Genomic DNA, 22,877 nt, shown 5'->3' with positions numbered 1-22,877 from the left:
GACAAATTTTACACTCGTCATCTGAAGCCCTGGTGATTTTTGCACCATATAATCGACATGCGTTATCATGCAGCCCTATTTGTGTAGTAATATTCACACCTTCATTAGCAAAAAGTGTATGGTACAGAACGCTGGACAGTCATCATAAGACAAAAACCAAGAACTAAACAAAAACAAACAAAAAATATATATTACTCAACACTGTGTCAATTGAGAATCCATAATCTATGTCAAAAGCAGATGAGGGGCTCCTACCTCGTCCCATAATCGATGACCACCCAGTCCTTCCCAGTTCCTGCGATGGCATCATGGTGCTGGAAGAGTCCCATGTTCCGCCTGGCCTCTGTCAGCAATTTGTAATTTTCAACAGAGGGGAAATCGTTTAATCTGTCGTGCTTCTTAAGGCTTGATAGGGCGAAAGAGTACAGGATCTCTGCCGCCCTGTGAAGGAAGGAAGGAGGGGAGAAGGGAAAAAAAGATAGATTATGGGAAATAACACAGCACAAACACCATTACTATAACGACCGTGGGAGTATAAAGATGAAGCTGGACCGATAAAATTTTGTTGCAGAAAAGCAAAGCATGGTTAGCCCTTTGAAAGTACCTGTAATAACCTGTAAGAAACCTACAGACTTGTCAGACGACTCACATACTTTCAATATATGTATATCACACTAATCCTACGGGGGATGACCTTAGCAGTACAAAAACACAAAACCAATTTTTTGTTCTCTAAAACTTGAAAAAAAGAAAAACACCTAAGCTTAATTCCCTGATTGAGCTACTGTACAATATTAAAATAGCAATGACAGCAATGTTCAGAAAAAAGGACTGTGGAATGTTTCAGACAAGCTGTTGCATTGGGGTTCTCTGCATGCATTTGAAAGGTTACTTATGGAGACTATTCATCTGAGATAGTTCAAATACAAAGGAATGCTTGAAAACGCTAAGTCCAGGGCCTGCAGGCATTCTTCAGTTGATTCCAGTTGGAAACACCGCTCAGAGACATTTTAAACCAGCGAAATATTTGGACATTTCACAACATCTATTTGCCACTTGCAATCACTGCGAGAAAACAAAGTTCAATATATCAAAGCACAGAGAGAACAAAGATCCACTGAATAAGCCAAACAAAGGTGGAAACGCAGGAAAAACAGAAGCTGCTGTCAGGTCTGGAAAGCTGAACTGCAGGGAAGTTTTCATTGTAGCACAATATACGAACACTAGCAAACACAATGTGGAGCACACATTAATTTTCTCCCCTTCTCACAGGTGGGGGGTGACTAGGTGACTCCAATGTCCCAGAATTATGGCAGTAGATGGCAAAACATCAAGCAAGTATGAGATGAAAACCTGACAGAAGTTCTTCTCATACTAAGACCCAGCTGCCTGTTTCATAGTTAGATTTCCTGAAAAAACTAAGATGCAGTTTCATGTAGTAAAACTCCACATACAAACAAACCTGGTCTGGACTAGGACTGATCTAAAAGCATAGAGCTTGTGGCTAGGAGGAATACTGACAAGTGCTCACAGAAAGTCTTGGGATGCTTGCTTAATTTTATATTTTTTTTTCATATTTATTAGTTTCACCACAGAAGAATTCCACTGACAAGCAATGTTTAGCATATCAGTACATATCTCACAGACATTTTCTTTTTATTAAGTGTCAATGTTTTTCACTGACTCATTCAGTTCAGCTCTTGCCATTGTAATAGTTATAATAATAATAATCAGTTTATTAATTTATGATTTTACATCTCCTCAACTTGCTCTTTGTAAGCAAATGGCAGTGCCCATGGGTGTTGAGGGTCTTGCTCAAGGATCCACAGATGTGCTGAGGGTGCCCCTAAATTAATTTTGCTATTAATTGTATTCATTCACTCCCATAGTTACCAATTTTTGTATTTTATGATATTGCAAAAGTGTCACTAATTAAAAAGCCCCCAATGAGACTTTTTGTCAATGATCTTAACTCAGAACAGCATTTTGAGAACTATGATTTGGGTTTCAGTTCATTACTAGTTGCACTAGAGGTGGAAACGACTATTGGTTGTTTCTAATGTGATATTCATTTGTTTAAAATGTAGTGATTTTTGTTAGAAAACTAATAAATTTGAAATATTTTTACCAAAGTAAAAAAGTGTCCCAAGACTTTCTGTGAGCACTATTTTTGTCAAAGTTTATTAGCACATTTATAGAAAGTCACATCAAAATGATCAGTGAGGTATTTTAAAACAGACAAGTATTGGGGTATTGACCACTCTAATTTCCTTTTCATTGTCCTTCTTGTAAAATCTTGACAAAAGCTCACAGTTACACTGATTATCAATTCTATCCCCTATCAAATTCAAAATCTTGCTACATCACTTCAGAGCAGTACATGGGCTTGTTCCCCCCTACCTCAGCGATCTCCTAACCCCTTACTCTGCCCCTCGCTCCCTCAGCTCATCTAGCTGTAATCTCCTCCATTCCCCTTGCACCCGGCTTCTCACTATGGGTGGCGGGGTCATTCAGAGCCATTGCCTCTGGAATCCTCTTCCTCAATCTTTCTTTGACGATTCCTCATTTTCTACTTTTAAATTTGACTTAAAGACCATTGTTTAACAAGCATTTGTCTTACTGAACTGCTTAGATTTTTTCCCCCACACCTTCTCATAAAACGACCTTGGGTTTGTGAAAGGCACTATATAAAAGTAATTAATTATTAATAATAATAAAATAATAATAATAATAATTATTATTATTATTATTATTATTATTATTATTATTATTATTATTATTATTATTATTATTTATTACTACTACTACTACAATTTCTAGTCAAGTCCACATAAACTCAAATTGTACATGTATAAACAAAAAACCAACAAAACAAATGAAAACAATCTATGAAATCATGACAATATGATGAAATCACTTTGTGGTGGTGATAAAAAAAAATCCAAGCCATAAACAAACTCATTTATCAAAATTAAGCAAAACAAATGAAAGTAAAAATGAGACAAATCTGAAGTTTTACAATCAGAAAAGCTGTCAAGATGTTTTTTAGGCCAAGTACATTGGAACGTTCCCGCCTGCATCTACAGCCTGGACTAAGGCAACGATAAATAAGAAAGAAGTCTTAGGATACCTTACACTTCAAACTAAGGGTATAACTAATTTCTGGTTGCTACTGGCTATTACGGCTTTAAAAACCACCAGAGATGGAAAGTTCAAGTCCCGAAAGTAAAAATCCAGACCAAGAGTTTGTTCCAACCAGTTGAGTACTGACTCTGATTCAACTGGTTGGTTGAAACAAAATCCTGGTCTGGATTTTTACTTTCTGGACCTGAACTTTTCCCCTGTGAAAGCTACAGGAATTTGCGCTTCTAATCACAAGGTCACCGTTTCAAACCCAGCCTCAGCATGTCTGCAGGTCCTTGAGCAAGACCCTCAACCCCCAGCTCCCTGGGCACCGCTACGGGTGGCTGCCCTTCACGGACAGCTTACTCTACAAAAGAGCAAGTTGAGGGAGGCATAAAGACAATTTCCCCACGGGGATCAATAAAGTATCGATTATTATTATTATTCACCATCGGGGCCCTCGTCTAAAAAAATGAAACTGGCACCCGCCTATGCAGCCTAATGGAGCGATTGGCACTGCCCATAATAAGCGAGAGGGATGAGTTCTCCTTGGTTATAAAACAAAATGTACAATTTTGCAGCTGTTATGGAGGGAATGGCAAACTCAGTCTTGCCCGGGGAAAGGTTCAAGCTACATATACTAATAATCACAAGGAGGCTTCCATTGCAGAAACTTACAGAACCATTCGGATACATGGGATACACAGATGCACATAATCAGGCAGGAGAGGAGCTATACAGCACATCAGCAGCCCCTGGGGTCCTAACCAGAACCGTAGAGACACACACCCCCTTGGGGGTGGGGGCTCTCTCAAAAGTCACAGCTGAGGTCTGCGGAAGCATCTGGACACACACAGCTTAGAAAAGGTGACGAAAATGCTGCCAGTGACAACTTTAATGTAAACAGGAAAAGGGTAGCGGACATGCCGCATGCAACCCTCTCAGTTCCCCGTGACGGGTCTCTCTCAGGGGTGTAAACCACAAGTCACACCGTATAGCCTTGCTGCGTTCCATTTCCATTGCTGACCTGCCCCAGCCTGCGGTCTGCTTTTGTATTAACCGATCAAGGCATGCAGCTCCCTTGTCACGTGGCATCAACACAAACCAGTGAGGCACGAAAGGTATTTAACCACAGGCTTGAGTGAAGGTTCTGGAACTTCTGCTCTATGATGAGGAAGGTAGCTGATGATCTGAAAAGCCCCATTCCATGGTACGTCCTGAAAAATCAGTGCATGATGCACAAGCATATACGTCTCCTGCATGTTACCTATCCATCCATCCATCCATCCATGAACTGCTTCTCCTAGACATATTGTGCTTTATGTTAAACATTGGGTGTGAGGATAGGGTACAAAACACACTAATACACAGTATTTTCATCCATAGAGAATGAGCAGCTACAAAACAGGATTTTGTACATTGTCTTTCTATATTAGATTCCCAAAAACATTTGGAAACATTATCGTCTATGCTGCGGCTATATGGCACACTGCATGACTTGCCTGATATGTCACACTGCATGACCTGCCTGATATGTCACACTGCATGACCTGCCTGATATGTCACACTGCATGGCCTTCCCTCGGCTGTCTGCAGCCTGCAGCTCATAGACACTGGAAAATGTCAGGATCTTCTCGCCGATGCTCTGTCAAACCTACATTCCAGCCATCTTTTGCTCTTTTTCCAGACTTCTCTGTTTATCTCAAATGTTCCGAACACTTCTGAAACACTTCTGTTACTCTCCTGAGAGTTATGAGTAGTTTACATCATGTCCGGCTCCCTCTGGCACTTTGGTAACTTCGGAAGAGTGCTATACAGTGGAAATGACAAAGTTACCCTTTAAAGTCTACAGAATTTTTGGGTCAGCATGTTTCCATTGCTGGGCACACCAATGCATCAGGATGGTATCAGCGGGTCAGGGATCTGTTCCTGTGTTAGGAAGGTTGTGGGTTTAAATCCCATGGCTGGCAGCTAGGCCCCTAGAGAAAGGCCCTAAACCCCCAAAGCTCCAGGGGATTCGGCTGCTGTGCAGTAACCTGAAAAATCTTGCCCTCACCTGTAAATACGTGTGATTGTGTTTCTCATGATGCGATATGAGAAAATGGCTGCACTGCCCCACAGGTATGGCTGTACCTGCATGGGAAGGTTCGACTACCTGCCAAGTGCCTGACAGCGCAGACTCCGATCAGGAAGCACAGAGCAGCCGCGGACAGCTCTCTCGCATGTGGACGTGGACTTGGGGCCAAAACAGGGCCGACTGATCAGACACAGCTGTGAAGCCAGCTGTCAGACTGCTTACGGCACCCCGATGTGGGAAGGTGATACATACAAAGGGGTTTTTTCTTAATTTCTAAAGAAAAACCGCAAATATGGATGAGAGCGGTCTCAGGTTTAATGCAACTGAGTGCAACTCAGTAACAGTTCAGATTTAAGTTGAATTAAATGGCACTTTAGTAATTGGCTGGTCAGTTTCTGATATTTTTGTGTAAAATTTGTTATGAATAAGCACGTCGCTCTGACTGCAGGGCCTCCTTTATCCATTGCAGATGTCATCAGTGATATCTGCACCATGCCTATTCATTTTGCACAGTCATTTTCAACCTTCATGCAAAAATGACGTTTTGGTTTCACGACTCCCTGTGACCCGGACCTAGATAAGTGGCCAGAGGATAAATAGATAGACGGACGGACAGTTTAGAGAGTCCCTTAGTGTTGTAGTGTGATCATTCCGAGGAGTCTTGCTAAGGCCTAATTTATTATGAAAAGCCATTATTTCTTCAGCATGGCATCTGGCCTGTAACCTTCCAGATGAGTCTTTCAGGACCCTAAAGCAGCGTTTCCCAATCCAGTCCCCGGGGACCCACAGACAGTCCATGTTTTTGCTCCCTCCTGGAGGTTGCAGGGAGCAAAAATGTGGACTGTCTGTGGGTTCCCAAGGACTGGGTTGGGAAAAACTGCCCTAAAACACTAACAGGAAGTGAGAGCAAATACCAACCTTGTCGTAATGTTCTATGAGAAGCACAGACAGGCAGAATCATATGGGGGGAGGGTTTGAGATTATGGGGGCTTGCAGCACCACATAATTAAAGGTGGTGGTTGAGGAGGGGGGAGGGGGTACACAACTCGACACGATGGATCAGCCAGCATCATACTCAGCAAAGACATATTCCCCAGAACAAGTTCATCCCTGACCTAGTATCCCGACCGCTGAGTTCCAACAAATACTTAAATACCTTTATTTCTAAGAGGAAGTATCCACAGCAGAAATGAACTGAAAACAAAAAGTGGTGTTTTCATAGACCGGCTGGATCGCTACAGTATCTCTCTGCATGGCCTTCAGGGCATAAAACACCCATGTGAGGAATCCATCAAGCTTCATGTCGTTTTCCAGAGGTGGAAAAATCCAAACAAAGGTTTTGTTTCAACCAACCAGCTGAGTACTCTCTGACTCTTTCTCTGACACAACTGGTTGGTTGTGAGATTTATATCTTCACAGTGCAATCTGCATACAGTGCAATTTATACTTCCACAGTGCAATGTTATGTTATGTATACTTATGTGTATTATATATACTATATGCACTATCTTTCCTTATTGTTCTGTGATGTTACTACTTATTCCTTTTGTATGTACTGTATAGCAGGGTTTCTCAACTCGGTCCTCGGGGACCACCCTGCCAATTGGGAGAGAGCAAAAACGTGGACCGTCTGGTGGTCCCCGAGGACTGGGTTGAGAAACCTTGCTGTATAGCACAACCGGGGGTACTTTTTGCCAGAAAAAGCATTTCATTGTATGTTGTAGCAGCTATAACTACATGTGACAAATAAAGAATCTACATCTACATCTGAAACAAAATCCTGGTCTAGATTTTTACTTTCTGAACCCGAGTCATTTACAATATGCAGATACCTCAGCTACAATCTGCGTATATAAACTGAAGACATAACTGCACAGCACAGGGATTAACCCTGTGCACAACACGGTGCACTTCTATCGTGTTTAAGCTGCAGTCTCTTTGTGCAGTGTTTCCAAACAAGGTCCTCAGACAGTTTGTGGGATGGAGCAAAACCTTGGACCAAATGTGTGTCCCCGAGGACCGGACTGGGAAACACTGACTTAGTACATATAACCAGCATAACTTACTACCAAATTTGCTATCAAAATTTGAGTCGTGGTTTGCTACAGAAAACATAACCAGGTACCCAATCTTCTAAATTAGGGTGAACTCTACGGTAACACCTAAATATTCATGAGCCCACAGGGTAACTACTCATCAAAAAACAGAAAGAAGAAACTAATGAAAAAATAAGAACACTGCCAAAAAAAAAAAATTGCACAAACACAATTTGACAGGATGATAAAATATGTAATAGGTACCAATTACGAAGTCATTTATATACATCATCTGCAAGCGAATACAGTCACCAAAGTCAGAGATTCCAGCAAATTATTCCTCTTTACGCAAATCACAGAGCTCCTTGCTGCTTTAATGTGAGACCATCACGAGCGGCTTCTGGGGTTGGAGACGTGAGGCTCAGGCGTAATCGAGCTGCAGGGCTCAGAGAGGCAGGAGACGCTCAGGACTTTATTACTGCTTTTATGAAAAAGTGCAGATGGCTGCTGTAAGCGAGTCACTCAACAAAGGCTTCATGTAAGCACCCACGCTCCATGTGTGGCTCTTGACAGATACAAACAAACAGCTCCAGACGCTTCTAGACAATAACACAGATCTATGAGCAGGGCATTTACTCCCTGAATCATGTTCAGGGCAAAGTCAGAAGTATATTTTGCAGGGCGGGGGGTAGGGGGGGTTGTCTTTATTGGTACGGGGGCAGTTCATCTACATATTAATTCCATTGTTTGATAAAGAATGACAAACAAAATGACCCCACGGGCCTGGATGTTTCCAACAGAGAGAAACATGAGAAAATGTTGTGCACAATAGTAATTTGCGAACCTCGGACTAGAGACAACGCTGAAGGTGGTCAGACCAGAAACGATCTTGACTGAGATGAGGTGGTCAGAGATGTTACAGACTTCGACGATGTCGTTTCGTAGCTGTTGACAGATGACAACACCAACTATATTTTTACTCTACTTAACACTGTGGTAAATGACTTTATAGCCTTCTCCGATATCCCATGCCTTGGACCCCTTCCATTTGGTCTCCTGGATACACGCGATGTCGATGCGTCGGGTCTTGAGGGTGTCTGCCAATTCGTGGCTTCGGCCAGTGAGAGATTTTATTGAGAGTCACACATCCATGACGCGTGGTTGCAGACCACCAGGCACGCTCACTGATGGATGCCAGGTGGTGCCATGCTCCGGGACAGACTCGCAAAGTGAGCGTGCTGCTAGAGTCCCTGCAGTCCAACAACCTTCACTGCTCTGGTGCAACACACAGCCTTACAAATAGCACAAAAAGATCAATAAGGGAGGCAGCAAAAGCTACACAAAGATCCCGCCCCCCTCCCCCGACAGAACCTTTCCCATCAGCACTAAGGTTATCAGGCAGGTTAAAAGCAGCCATGGTCAGCGAGGCTAGGATTGGATGTGGGAGAGAGGACATCAATCAAGAACCTCGACTAGCAACTAGCGCTGATGACAGTCACGTCAGCCTCTCTGCATACACCTTACACTCTACACCCTACCCCTACAAACAGGACACACACTGCTGGGGAGGTTTTACCTTGTGTGGTCACTGTCCTACTCCTGGCAATCTGTCAACATGAAAGTTTTCACGGTAGTGAAAAGTTAGCCAAAAGCCACTTGATGCATATGCTCCTACCTATACAATACTTCTTTCTTTTCTGCAGCCTAATGTGCTGTTTGTTTCTAATAAAGTCTGACAGCTCTTTTAAGCAAAGTCTAAGAGTGTTTTTCTGAACTAGATTCAAGAGTTAATATGGATCATTATCATTATTATTAATATTATTTCACATCGTGCACTAAAACATTTTGGCATATGGTCAAATAACTTCTAATTTTTAAAAGCAGAAAACGACTAAGTAGAGTTAATTAAAGGATTTTTGAAGATAAGAACACAGACCATAAAAACAGACCGAGGGAATGAAGTATGGCAGTCCTTCCTGAACACACCAGCATCTGTGCAGAGAGCCAGTCTGCTGTTTTGCTCTGCTTATGCAAAGGCCAGTCACCTGTCACACACCCAGGCGTGCAGCCGAGCTTAATTGCGACCTGCTGCATCCTGGTACAGATATCTCTCTCTCCTACCGTTCGTCCCGTCATAGTACAGGGTCTGCTTTTTGGCAGGCTGCTTTCCATCTCTTGTGATCGAGGGCATCTTCTGGGGCGACATTGTCGTGCTTCATATCTTCCTTTATCCGGTCCATCCATCGCTTCTTGGGTCTTCCCCGAGGTCTCTTTCCTTCCAGATTGAGGCGCAGAGCCATCTTTGCGATTGATCTCTTCCTCACTTCGGGCAACATGTCCGTACCACCGCAATTGTGCTTCTCTCATCTTCTCTGTGATCGGAGCGATTCCTATGGCCTTCCTGACATCCTCATTCATCACTTGATCCTGTCGGGTGAACCCTAGCATCCACCTAAGCATCCGCATCTCCATGACATGCAGGGTCTGCTCATGCCTGGAGGACGCGGGCCAACACTCCGCTCCATATAGGGTGACAGGGAGAACGACTGTTTTGTAGATCTTCGCCTTGAGGTGTTTGGGCATACATTTATCACAGAGGACACCAGTGATTTGGTGCCATTTCAGCCAGGCCGCATTCACCCGTAATCTGACGTCTGGGTGACTATCGCCATCAGCTGATAGAGTCGAGCCAAGATATTTGAACTGGGTGGTCTTCTTGAGGTCTATGCCATCGATGCTGATGGTACCATTGGTTTGGGGGTCACTTTCCATGTATTCCATCTTTTCTATGTTGAGCCGTAAGCCATTCTGGTCCAAGCGTTCCTTCCAGCGTTGTGCATTGTCTTGGAGGCTTTGCCGATCACTGTCAGTGAGGAATATGTCATCCACGTAGAGCAGAGTCCAGGGATGAGGTGTCTGCAGTTCTTCTGTCACCACATCCTTGCAAGTGATGAAGAGCAGGGACAAAAGAGCTGATCCTTGGTGTACTCCAAAGTTGATGAAGAACAGTGGTGATATCCCAGCCGGGCAGCGGACAATGCTTGTGACATTCTGGGAGAGGATTTGCACCCAGTTGACATAAGCCTATGGGACACAGTGTGATCGCAGGGATGCCCAGATAAGTTTGTGCGGCACACGGTCGAAGGCCTTCTCCAGGTCCAGGACGACCATGCGGACTGGCTTGTTCTTCTCCCAGTGCTTTTCCATAAGCAGGCAGGCAGCACAGACGCCGTCCGTTGTTCCCCGTCCCTTGATGAAGCTGCATTGATTAAGGCTACGATGCTTCGTAGGCGACTGTCCAGAACATGTTCAAAGATCTTCATTGCATGACACAGTAGTCGGATCGGGTGGTAGTTCTTGCATTCAGAGATGTCGCGCCTCTCCCTTTCCAGATTGGTATTGTGGTGCTGGTCGTCCAAGCCTGCGGTGCCCTGTTCTCCGTGGTGATCTTGTTGAACAGGGCGGCAAGGATCTCGGCTCCTCAATGTCCCAACAGCTTCCAGGTGTCAGCTGGGATGTCGTCTGGCCCAGTGGCTTTGCCATTCTTCATACTCTTCACAGCCTTCATGACCTTGGATGCGGTGATCAGAGGTACAGGGCCATTTACGGGGTCTGGGCTGGGAATGGGTGGATGCGGAAATTCCTCATTTGAGATAGTGCTAAAGTATTCATTCCATCGGGCGAGTATGGCAGGAGGGTCACGCAGCACTTGCCCATACGCCAGCTTCTTAGCCTTGATTGCGGTCTGGACCTCCTTGCTCCACCACCAGACTTGCTTGTCCATGAATCGTCGCCCAGGCTTCATTGAGCAGAGGATGGTCGAGGCAGAGGCATGCATTTGGCAGATGAGGTCACTCCAGAGCATCTCAGTTGCTTGGTCAAGATCAATGTTGAGCGATTGAAAGGCTACTTGGAGTTGTTGTTTGCGTTCAGGCAGCCTCCACCACTTGATGTGCTCAGGTCCCGTGGTTCTCTCTCGGGGTTGGCGATGCAGGTTGAGCTGGAGGTTGAGGATAAGTGGCCGGTGTTGAGGGCTGATGGTGTCTGATGGGATCACCTTGGCATTTAGTGTCAACTATAGGTTGCACCGTCGGATCATCCAATAGTCAATTTGGGTTTTTTGACCACCGTTAATGTAACTGGCAAGGTGGCTTAGTCTCTTCCTGAAGGTGTTGGTGATGACAAGATCATGGGCTTCAGCACAGTCCAGAATACGGGTTCCCTCGTCGTCGCGTGTGCCTAAACCATGGCCTCCATGCACTTGTTCGTATCCTTGGCGGTCAAGACCAACATGGCCTTTGAGGTCTCCTCCGACCAGGATGTGTTCGTCGGGGGTGATCATCTGGAGATGCATGTTGAGGTTTTCCCAGAAATCATCCTTTTCCTGATCAGCGCAGCCTGCTTGAGGGGCGTAACATGAGACAACGCTGAGGGTGGTCAGACCAGAAACGATCTTGACTGAGATGAGGTGGTCAGAGATGTTACAGACTTCGACGATGTCGTTTCGTAGCTGTTGACAGATGACAACGCCAACTATATTTTTACTCTACTTAACACTGTGGTAAATGACTTTATAGCCTTCTCCGATATCCCATGCCTTGGACCCCTTCCATTTGGTCTCCTGGATACACGCGATGTCGATGCGTCGGGTCTTGAGGGTGTCTGCCAATTCGTGGCTTCGGCCAGTGAGGGTGCCAATGTTGATGGTGACCAGCCGAATTCGGTGAACTATCTTCTTTAGCCTGTCCCGTCCATGAACAGGTAGCCCTAGTCCATTTCCCACGCCATCCGGGCGAAGATGAGCCTGAGGGGGACGCCCTAGCTTGATCGGTTAATCGGGTTGCAGCTGCCATTGATGCGACAAATCCTGGTGCAGATATCATGTCCCCGAAACTCCTGAATAACACCCACCCACCCCAGGAGAGTCTGCCCCCATGTTCAAACAGCTTATTTTGAAACAAACACTGAAATATTACACACACCGCATCTATATATACACATGGTATCTGGATGATTCCAGCTACATTAAGGTTACCTTCCGAGTATATCCCCCTGCACACACTACATCACCTACTACGAATAATCTTCACAGGATATCTGGGTCATGCCTTGATCATAGAAAAGCTATAGGAGCTATATTTGCACTTTTGTTTGTGCCTCTATGGTTCCCCATTTTGGGGTCTTGGTTTTGATTCTGGGGGGTAATTTTGGGAATAGGTGGTTGCAGGGGTTAGTTGGTCAGCACACTTATTTATAAATCACAAGCACTGAGGCTTGTGGTATGCATTCACACTTTTTTTTGGTTTTCAGTTTTCAGTATTTTTTATAGATGTGTGTCTGTAAGACCATGAGAATGGTAAATACTCAAGTTTACTCAAGGGATGGACAAAGTATAGATGCTTGTTAAAAGTTTGACATTATGGTAGTGGAGTGTCACGGTAATGTAAATGTGGGGATTCCCCAGAACTCTGGTGACTCCCAGACCATGGAGGATTTGAAGTGTCACCTGAGGTACGACTCCAGCAGTCGGTCTAGCCGCTTGTAGAAGGGTCGCGAGGTGAAGTAGCCGCTCCAGTAGTGGTCGTCTCGGTCCGCGTAGGTGAAGAAGTCCCCGCTCACCACCGGGAGCAGTGGTGAGCTGCTGGTTAGTGGGTCTACGTCTGCAGTGACCCGCAAGGCAGCGAAGAAATCGGAGATGGTGCCGAACCGGGCCTGGGGGAGGATCAACAATAGCATGATTATACTCAAGAAGGCAGCCGGAGTATAAATATTCCTGTGAGTACAATCTGAAGTATAATTGCGCTTGTCTAAGTACAATCCAGAGTATAATCACACTTGTCTGAGTATAATCATGTCTGTCTTAGTATAACCTGAAGTATTAACATGTCTGTTTGTAAATAGTTTCGAAAAATTTTATATTCTACCACTATGATTAATAAACAGCGTGACATAACCTAAAAACTTGGGGAGAGGTTACCCAGTTGGGATGACACTAAAGTTTCAAAACCAGGGGCTTTTAAAGCAAACACCTTCCAGAGTTGTTGTTGTTGTCGTATTATTATTATTATTATTATTATTATTATTATTATTATTATTATTAGACACGAACACAGGGGTAAAACAAGCACCAAGAAATAAGAAATATTAATTGCAGTTTAAATACTTCTATGTATTTCATTTGCTGTGCATCATACCCAGACAAATTACTGCTGATCATGTTGATCAAAAAGTATTACACATACAACAATTCAACAACTGTGAATGTCAGGGCATTAGTAAATATTTAATTAAGAGCACTTTGCACTGTGCCCTTGAATCAAGAAGAGGGCACAAGAGGCCTGTATATCCAGGAAATAACATGGTTCACTCTTCCAGTCCTCTGCCTTGGCATCTCTCTGACGATGCCAGATGTAACGAGGTTCAACTGCGGTGGCATTTAGGAGCAAAAGCTGCTGCCCGCTAGAAGAGGATCCCGTAACGTACACAGTGTCAGAGAAATACCACCAAAACAGCCACCGACCCCCCATAACAGAAAGAAACACCCATACAGAGAAAGCGGGGCACAGCAGTAACCCCCCGGCAACATTAACGAATGAAACCAAAGTATGAAAACAAAGGCAGCGGCTGGCCAAACGGCGCTCGGGGATGGGGGGTGGGGTGGGGGGGGGTGGGGGAAGAGGGAACCTGCACGTGCAGCTCCGGGTGCGAGTTCATGTAGTCGAAGAGCTTCTGGTAGTTTTGAAACTGCTGGTCCCACTCAGAAGCCTCCGTGTATCGGAAGTCGTCTCCCAGTGGGGCCAGGACCACCTTGGTACGGAACAGCTGGGATTTCTTTCGATACTGATCCAGCAACATGAGAGCCCTTTGGAGGGAAAGAGGGATGAGGAAGGCGGGAGAGAGAAATGCGCATCCCTAGTGAATAAAAATGGATAAAGGATAGAGCCCCTGGATGTGAGCATCAGACAGATTAATTATTCAACTTATGTTACATATCACGTAAATTATACATGTATTCCTATATTTAACCAATCCTCCAAGCATTTTTCCAATACAGGGCCAAGATGGGGGCAATATGCAAACTTAACCAGTGTAAGATCTGTAATTTTTAAGCCCCATTTCATGTAAATGTATGAGATGCGTGGAAAAACATATTCCAGTAAACAGGTAATTATACACGAGCAGTATGAACTTTTTCAGATTGAATCAGATTAAAAGAAAACTAAAAAAGTTTCCTGGCCACATAAAAATGATGCGGACTAATCTGTCAAAAATGTGACATTTTGTAGACAGAGCTCCACATTGGTCAAAAAACCTCTGAAACTTTATGCAAAGATCTTTAGCAAACCAATATGAAAGAATTCTAGAAGTTTGCTGCTTACAAGAGCGAAACTAATAAAACAAGGAAATGTCCAGAATTTAAGACTGAGATGGGAACACACAATGCCCACAATGCACCATTCATGGACACCTGGTGTGTGGCGGCTATGGGTTCGACTGGCCAGGTTCAGCGGAGTTGTGCTCACCTCTCCTGCACGTTGTCATCCGTGATGGCCTGCGGGGGCACCCGCCAGGGGCAGCTGATCCGCCCCCCGGGCAGCCGTTTGAAATCAAACTGGCAGCAGATCTTGGGGTCGGGGCCACAGGTGTGGGGGATGTCGTAGCTGTAGAAGGGCATCATGTGACAAAGGATGTCTGTGCTGGAGTCGGGGTCTGGGGGCACAGATAGGGAGAGACAGGGCCTTTATCAGCATACAGACAGGGAAACACAGGATGTCTGTGCTCAAGTTGGGGTCTGGGGGCACAGATAGGGAGAGACAGGGCCTTTATCAGCATACAGACAGGGAAACACAGGATGTCTGTGCTCAAGTTGGGGTCTGGGGGCACAGACAGGGAGACAGACGGGGAAACACAGGATGTCTGTGCTGGAGTCGGGGTCTGGGGGCACAGATAGGGAGAGACAGGGCCTTTATCAGCATACAGACAGGGAAACACAGGATGTCTGTGCTCAAGTTGGGGTCTGGGGGCACAGACAGGGAGACAGACGGGGAAACACAGGATGTCTGTGCTGGAGTCGGGGTCTGGGGGCACAGACAGGGACACAGATGGGGAAACAGGATGTCTGTGCTGGAGTCGGGGACTGGGGGCACAGACAGGCAGACAGATGGGGAAACACAGGATGTCTGTGCTGGAGTCGGGGGTCTGGGAGCAGAGAAACAGATATCAGCATACAGACAAGGAAACACAGGATGTCACTCTGCCGACTCAGGGATTTTTTCTGGCGACATTCCAATGTTAGGCAGAGAGTCCTAACTTGTTGAGGCCTCATACCCAGCTGCTACAAGTACAGCAGTGTGGGTTTGAGGCCAACACCTACTGGGTTATTTCCTCAATGAGTCTAACACTGTTCTGCTCGTTAAGCTGATGTCACTAACTAATCCATAATGCCGATTCCCATTTGCATCGAGTGATTTAAATGACTGCAGAGGGTGAAAAGGAAAGAAGAAAAAACAAGAGAAAGCAAGAAGCCAGGAAACAAAAGCATGTCGCTTTGTAACATTAAAGGAAGTGTGCTCCACTTTCTTGGGGAGGCTAAATTTTAAGGATCTTGCTACCATGTGGGGGAGGGGGGTCCTTAAACAGCCCATGTCGGCTACCCGTGAGAGTCATTATAGCAGACGTTTAATTTACCCTGTCCTTGCGGAGCACCAAACGTAGTGGGACAGTGGGTGTTCACTCTAAATGTCAGACTGCTTTAAAGTGTATTTACACTCAAAATTTGATTTTCATAAAATTACAAATTCCTGAGATGGACTGGATGAGCCACCTTTGTAGTCTGGGATAGGTACACAGCACCCCCCCAACCCTGACAAGCATCAGCATCTGCAAGTTGGATGGATGGAATTTATTCATGTTTTATTTTGTTTCTCCAAGACTCACTAAGCTCTCCCTAACTTGGATGTTCAGCTACAAAGAGCAATGTGTTAATGAGGGATTTGACTGTATCTTCTAATAAGTCCACTAATCTCTGAGGATAAAGAAAGCAAAAAGGCACTATGAGAATAAGGGTCCGCTTTGATTGCAGTCCACAGAGTTGGACATTCAGTGGGAGCGTTGTATGGCTCAGAACTATTTCCCTGGGATCAGGGAAAATCCCAAGGAAATCCTGGTTCAAATCCCACAGTTGCCAGTGTCATTTCAAAGTTATAATAATAATAATAATAATAATAATAATAACGATGATGATGATGATGATGATGATAAGAGTCTCACCCCAATTCTGTCTCCAGAAGAACTCCAACGTCTTCTGAGCGGCGAAGTGCTTCTTCACAGAGTAGTGCACTCTCTGGATGAGCATGTTGGACAGGCCGGCCCGCTTCAGCAGGTAGGCCATGGTGGGGGAGTGACCAAAGGGGTCAACCGCCCAGCCGGATCGCGGCTTCACCCCTGGCAGGCACAAGCATCACCTTCACCGCAGGTGGCTGCATTTATACTATTAGCTAGACATCTCATTAATCCCAAAAGGAAACTGTAGGTTTTCAGTAGCACAACACACACATTCAGAAAGTAATAAAGAGTAAATAATTAATAATAAACAGTAACAGGGCAGACAATGTCACAGAAAGAATTATACGTAGTAAATAGAAAGAAACAGTACTGCACAGTGGGTTTTATAATGAATGAATGAATGTTCTGTGAATGTTAATGAGCAATAACCTAAAAAGGCAATCATGCTTCATTTAGAAGTATTTAAATACAAATGAAGAAAAAAAAAAACACAGGGAAAATTAGTGAGAACGCCAGCAGTAGTCAGGCTATATACGCTTAGCCGTCGGGCTATGACCTGCACCATCAGGACTACCCATGGATAAAAATGCTCAAAGGTTATTTGCATCAATTTAAATGTATAATGTAATCTACTTTTTATGGTAATGGAGAGGTCAGTCAGCCAGAAGCACTTGGAATTAACAAGAATGTAAAGAGACACCAGAAGTTCTCTGGAGTAGCTTCTTTTGGGAACGCATAGCAAGTAGGAAGCATCTACAACTCCAACTATGATTATGCCTGCCCCTCCCAAGAATCCAGCCGGATAACAGGAGTGTTACCGGGAGGTTGCAGGTTGTTAGTCCTTTTACAAACAGCAGGAATGACAGATAATAAACATCATAGATGAAAAGGTGAGGCAGGGGGCACCCTTCAGCTCAACAAACTATCCAACAAAGGAAGAGTACGCATCCCACACGGGTCCCATCTGCATTTTATTAGAGTGAGGCGAAAAGGAAAACGATTGCCATCAAAGGAGAACCAGCGGCATCTTCATAAAGTAAAAATTAAATTTATCGACTGGTGCAAGGTGCTCAGCATCCTGCCAGTGTTTGGCTGACTTCAGATCAATGACAGCTTCGTTTTACAAGCTTTGGTGCCACCAAAAACAGGGAATTGATTTTTTTTTATATGGTCAACTAAAAAATTGTATTAATAGCCTGTCATCAAACAGCATCACAATGCCTTTGTTTGGACTATTACAAGTCTGCCACCCCCTCCCCCCCCCCCCCGAATTCCCATACAGCTTTCCTAAGATTTAAAGGTATTACATTAATTCCTTACAGTCATTAATGTGCTTAAGTGTATTGTAATTAATGCACCAATGCAGCACATATCATTATTGTACCTTGCAGGAAGGGGGTATACAAGTGAGACTTTGAGAAGGTGTAGGTGTGGGACTGTGGTGTGGTGCAGAGTGAATTCACCACCACCCCCCCCCCCCCCATTTGGCATGCAGTTGTTCCTACCCAGATTCTTCTCCAGCCACTGGTGACCCTCCAGCAGCTGGTCGATTATGCCGAAGTAATGCGCGTTGGCCTCATCGGGCATGACCCAGCCCCCAGTGGCTATCTCCAGCTGGCCACGCTCTATCAGACTGAAAGAGACCAAAGGAGAGAGATTCACACTGAAGCAGGCCTGTTAGCTGCTCACATTTAGCTCACCCATCCAGACGTGTAAGGGATTCTCAGGTTTCCACGGAAAACATTTATGACATCATAAATTTCATTTACACATACCCTAAAGCTGCACACACCTTATATCTGTCTGTCTCACATTATATCTATTTGATTATTCATTAATTACACATTTTTATGTCTATTTATACCTCTTACTTTCATTCAATTTATTATTATTTTGTTGTCTTGATGGTATGTGAAACTGTATGCAATTGTACTCTGTGAATAACAGCATTCTGGTTCACAGTCTCTGAAAGAGCAATTCAACCAGTACTAACCAAGATGATGTGGTTTACGTGAAGGGGACAAATTCAAAGTGAGCTACTGTCCTTTCAAAAAACAGTGACATCTCTGTTAATGTTTGGTATCCAGAGTGACTTTCAAACTTGTATGAAAACGTCAGAATATGCTCAACTCATGCTTGTGTGGAGGAAGGCGTGAGGAAAGGATAAAAATTGCTATAGCAGTGATTCACAGCAGAGACAAAACAGCTTGATTGAAAGCATCCAGGAAAACCGGCAAACTTTAATTTACTGTGACAGAGATGCTGACTCAACAACCTTGAACATTGCTAGACGTAACATCCATTTTCTATTTCAGTCATAAAAACTCTAACCAGGACATCCCACAATACTGAAATATTTCCCACACATGACAGAGCGAAAGCTTGACATGCTAGAAATAAACTCTGTATCAGTCATCACATTTTGAGATTTGTTTACACAAGAATCATTCTGATGACATAACTGACTTTTTTTTTTTATGGACCATAATTTCACTTCTTTCACTGGTGTTCTACATAGTCTTACTAGCTGCTTTTATTGCCATTTTATATTATATTACTATGTCTTCTTTGTTCTCTGTTTTAGTTCTTTTTTTTTTTGTACTGTGTAGCATATTGGGGGGTAAGAAACGAATGATAAAGAAAATATTACAAATTAATAAATAGAAGGACAAGGAAAAGACCACCACCACCATTATTATTTTTATTATTACTATCGTGTGTAATTCAGCATGTTCCAGCACTTCACTTGAAAATGCTGATGGTGCAGTCAGACTGAGGATGCACGTCAATAAGCATTGAGGCACCCTGCCTCAGTGTCAGCCCAACACCCCTACAGCTGGGGGCTCGATTTGATTCCCAGCCATGGCTCCTCGTGTCCAGTTTGCATAAATAACTCTGGGTGTCCTCCCTCTCTAGGCTGCCCATAGCAGGACACACTGCTCTGCAATGGATTGCCGTGATGTTACGGTATCCACAACCTTGGGGTATTCCCACAGTAATCTCAGGGTATTCCCAACCTTGTGCCATGTAGTTTCCAGCACAGACTCCAGGCTCACCAAAGCCCAGCACTGGATAACTGATTAACCCAAAGATTCTATAGTTTATACTAACGGCATTTTTTTGTGATGTCAAAACGAAGTTACTTCCTAGGAATTTCCATCCTTTATAGCAGTAGCATAGTATACAAATGATAAACTAGGTAGAAGTGTTGCAAAACAGAAAACAAATGAGGAGAATCATTGATACTTGCATCAAAAACATTAGCAATGAGCAGAATATACATTAGCCTGGTCTGTATTCATTGATCTCAGTGTAGCTTAACAAAATAAAATGAAATGACATTTTCTGAAGTGCCATATTAACCAGCAATGGTTGATTAATAAAAGTACTTTAAAGATTAAACCATGGACATATTAATTGAGGCAAAGGTCTGGTCTGCAGTTTACTAAAAATCAACTTACTCAGAGCCACTCACTACCCAATGCCCAGTCCTAGTAATCAATCCCAGAAAGGATAAAAGCCCTCTGGGCTTAGGGGAAGATGTCAATGACTTTTAGGATTTAGACATTACCACATAAATGATCTGGTACTAAATCAGCCCGAAAGCATCTTTTAAATGTGGACATTAATAGGATACATGTTCTTTAATAGACAAAATATATCAACGGTCCTGGCTAAAAATGTAAAGTCATAAAATTTAAAAAGCAATCACAGCACACATTACCAGAAAGTGATGATTTCAGAAGCTGACAGCATGCCAGATTTCTCCAAAATTAAACAGTCACACTACATAATGGAAGAAAGTAATAAAATTATGTTAAAAGTGCTTTTTATCATATCATTCGCAGCTATATGAACAGGGTCATTGGTCCTCAAGCCTGCAAATTTGTGGATTTGAAGTAAAAAGCCTTAAGTGCGCCAACCGCAAACCTCATTAACCGCAAAGCTAAGTCACATAATATTTTGGTGTTTGTGCTTATGGTCCAAACATAGATCATAAAATTGCCTGTGACCCCAGCATGACACCCCTCTTAATGTTCCATCTCAACACATACCCAAGACCCAAAAATTATCGATTAAGCAGGTGATTAAAGTGTCACGTTTAAAAACTTTTACCTATAATATTTTAAGGTGACAATTTTAATTGTCTGTTCATGTGCAAGCCTAAGCTGAAATTAACATATTAAAATTAAAATGTTGCTCTGGCATTCCTACTTTAATCACCCAAGACACAGTGGAACAAAAGTTCAAATACTTTAATACTTTAAAAACTTGCAGACTCATTGCTTTCAAAAATCATTTTTCACAAACAAGCCTTAACTTATGCTGCTGTTGTGTGATCCCTCATACAATTTTAAAATATATTTTTGTGTGAATGACCTTGGGGACACCCCCTTGCAGGGCACTAACATTCTAGTGTCAATTCGCGAGACGCCCTGGTCTCGGTGCAGCACGATGCAGTGAGTGGGAGGGCCCAGTTGGGGGCAAACTTCTGCCCTCTGACCCCTACTGACTTACAGTGGAAACTCAAGGCAAAGCAGGAAATGTTGGAAACAGATGGCAAAAACCTATTTTCCCCCTCCCCCACTCCCTCCAATTTATAGTTTTACAAAGTTAAAAATTTACATACCATGTGTAACAACCTAAACAAATTTTACATGTCAATCTGAAACAGAAATGTACTATTTGGGCTCGTCATTCGGAGAAGTCACGGCTGGGTGTGAGTCAGTTTTCCAAAGCGGGTCATGTCTGATTTATTTACAGGTAATTTATTTACAGATAAGGGGAAACCAGCATGCAGTGGCATGAATTACACTTTTATATATTCATATACAGTGGTACCTCAGAGCTCAAACTTAATTCATTCAGAACTCTGGATCGAATCCTAAAAAGTTCGAGTTGTGATCGAATTTTCCCCATAAGAAATAATGGAAAACCAATTAATTGGTCCCCGGCCCCAAAAAAATACACCTAAATATGTTTTTTTTAGCATTTAAACGCAAAATGAACCAGATAAAACAAGAAGAGCATAAACTGTACTAAACACATCTAAGAACATTTATCAAAACAGTAAATTGTAAAGAAAGAAAATAAAGGCATCCAAACAATGTGTAAAGTTTAAAAAAAACAATGTGTCCTGCCCCTCGTTCCGTGTGCCACGCCCCCTTGTTAACCCCGTGTGATCAGTTGTTTCAGGTTGTTTTCATTAGCCCAGTTTGTTTCCCCAGTCTGGTCATTGTATTGTCCATCTGCGTTTTGCCTGCCTTACCTGTAATTAAACCCTGTACCCAATACCCTGATATGTGCGCCTTTGTCTCCATTCCGTACCCACTCGGCACGACAATATCATAATTAAATGTATTAATGGTTTATTATTAATATTACAATAATGAATAAGAAATCTTTATTTTTAAATGTACTTTATTATATAATATTCACTGTTACTGTCTATCATTGTCTAAATGTATTTTTACTGTCTAAATATATGTATTCAGCTAGTGTAAACATGCACGATGCTATCACAGTGAAGGTGAGACAGACTGAAGCTTTACCTTTTGTTTCCGCTGACAAACGTGCCACGTGACTCATTTCCCCGCACGTACAAGTTCTTAGGTCGGCGTTCACGGTTTGACTTAAGAGATTCAGATCGAGCTCTAGGTATTTTTTTTTTTTTCGAACTGGTTGGTTTGACTTTTAAGAAATTCGAGTTCTAATGAGTTTGAGAACTGAGGTACCACTGTATATATACACAACTAAAGGAATAAAACAGCCCATAGGCACAGGATGCATCTCATAGCCTGAATAAAGTGACATAACTGTGGCAGAGGGATTCATTTCGGGAATCCAATTAAATCTGTGAAGTTGGCAGGGGGGGCAGGAAAAAGCCCCCACTTTTGATAGTCCCATTACATTTTCACACGTTACTCTGCATTTTTTTATTTATGTAGCAGATTCTTTTATCCATGATTGAGAAATCAAGAAAAGATTCAGAAAGCAGGGTCAGCCAGTCCCTGGAGCAAATGGGGGTTAAGGCCCCAATGATGAAGTCCTGCCAATCCTGAGATTCAAACCGGCAACCTTCCGCTCACAAGCACATGTGAAACACACAGTTGAGCCTGCTGAACCACATATCACCCTGCCTTTAGGGTCAAGTGACCTCCCTTCCCACCCTTAAATAAATGTTTGGCATGCATGCAACATTATTTAAATTGATCCTCATAACATGGATGACATGCAGTCAGCCACATAGGACACCTAGGAGGAAGCCTGTGTGTCTGACGGCGTTTTAAAGAAATTAAACAAAAACTCAATTTGGGGTTCTAAGTCTCAGAACAGCTTTTATGTCTAATTACTTA

General features: G+C 43.4%; 1 protein-coding gene across 2 annotated transcripts in view; it reads right to left on the bottom strand.

Moving 5' to 3' along the window:
• The window catches only part of man2a1 (mannosidase, alpha, class 2A, member 1), a 69,381-nt gene that overhangs the window by 29,215 nt on the left and 17,289 nt on the right, over positions 1-22,877 (bottom strand). For both annotated transcript variants that reach the window (XM_072714879.1, XM_072714878.1), the window contains exons 6-11: positions 18,027-18,154; positions 16,507-16,680; positions 14,760-14,946; positions 13,921-14,098; positions 12,743-12,948; positions 256-441 (exon numbers count right to left, since the gene is read on the bottom strand). In XM_072714879.1, the coding sequence (XP_072570980.1) occupies positions 256-441; positions 12,743-12,948; positions 13,921-14,098; positions 14,760-14,946; positions 16,507-16,680; positions 18,027-18,154 (1,059 nt within the window). The remainder of the gene's footprint in view (positions 1-255; positions 442-12,742; positions 12,949-13,920; positions 14,099-14,759; positions 14,947-16,506; positions 16,681-18,026; positions 18,155-22,877) is intronic.

This window comes from Paramormyrops kingsleyae, chromosome 7 (genome assembly GCF_048594095.1).
Source record: "Paramormyrops kingsleyae isolate MSU_618 chromosome 7, PKINGS_0.4, whole genome shotgun sequence".
NCBI classification, from domain to species: domain Eukaryota; kingdom Metazoa; phylum Chordata; class Actinopteri; order Osteoglossiformes; family Mormyridae; genus Paramormyrops; species Paramormyrops kingsleyae.
Note: the sequence above shows the minus strand (reverse complement) of the source record. Positions and strands in the feature narration are given on the sequence as shown.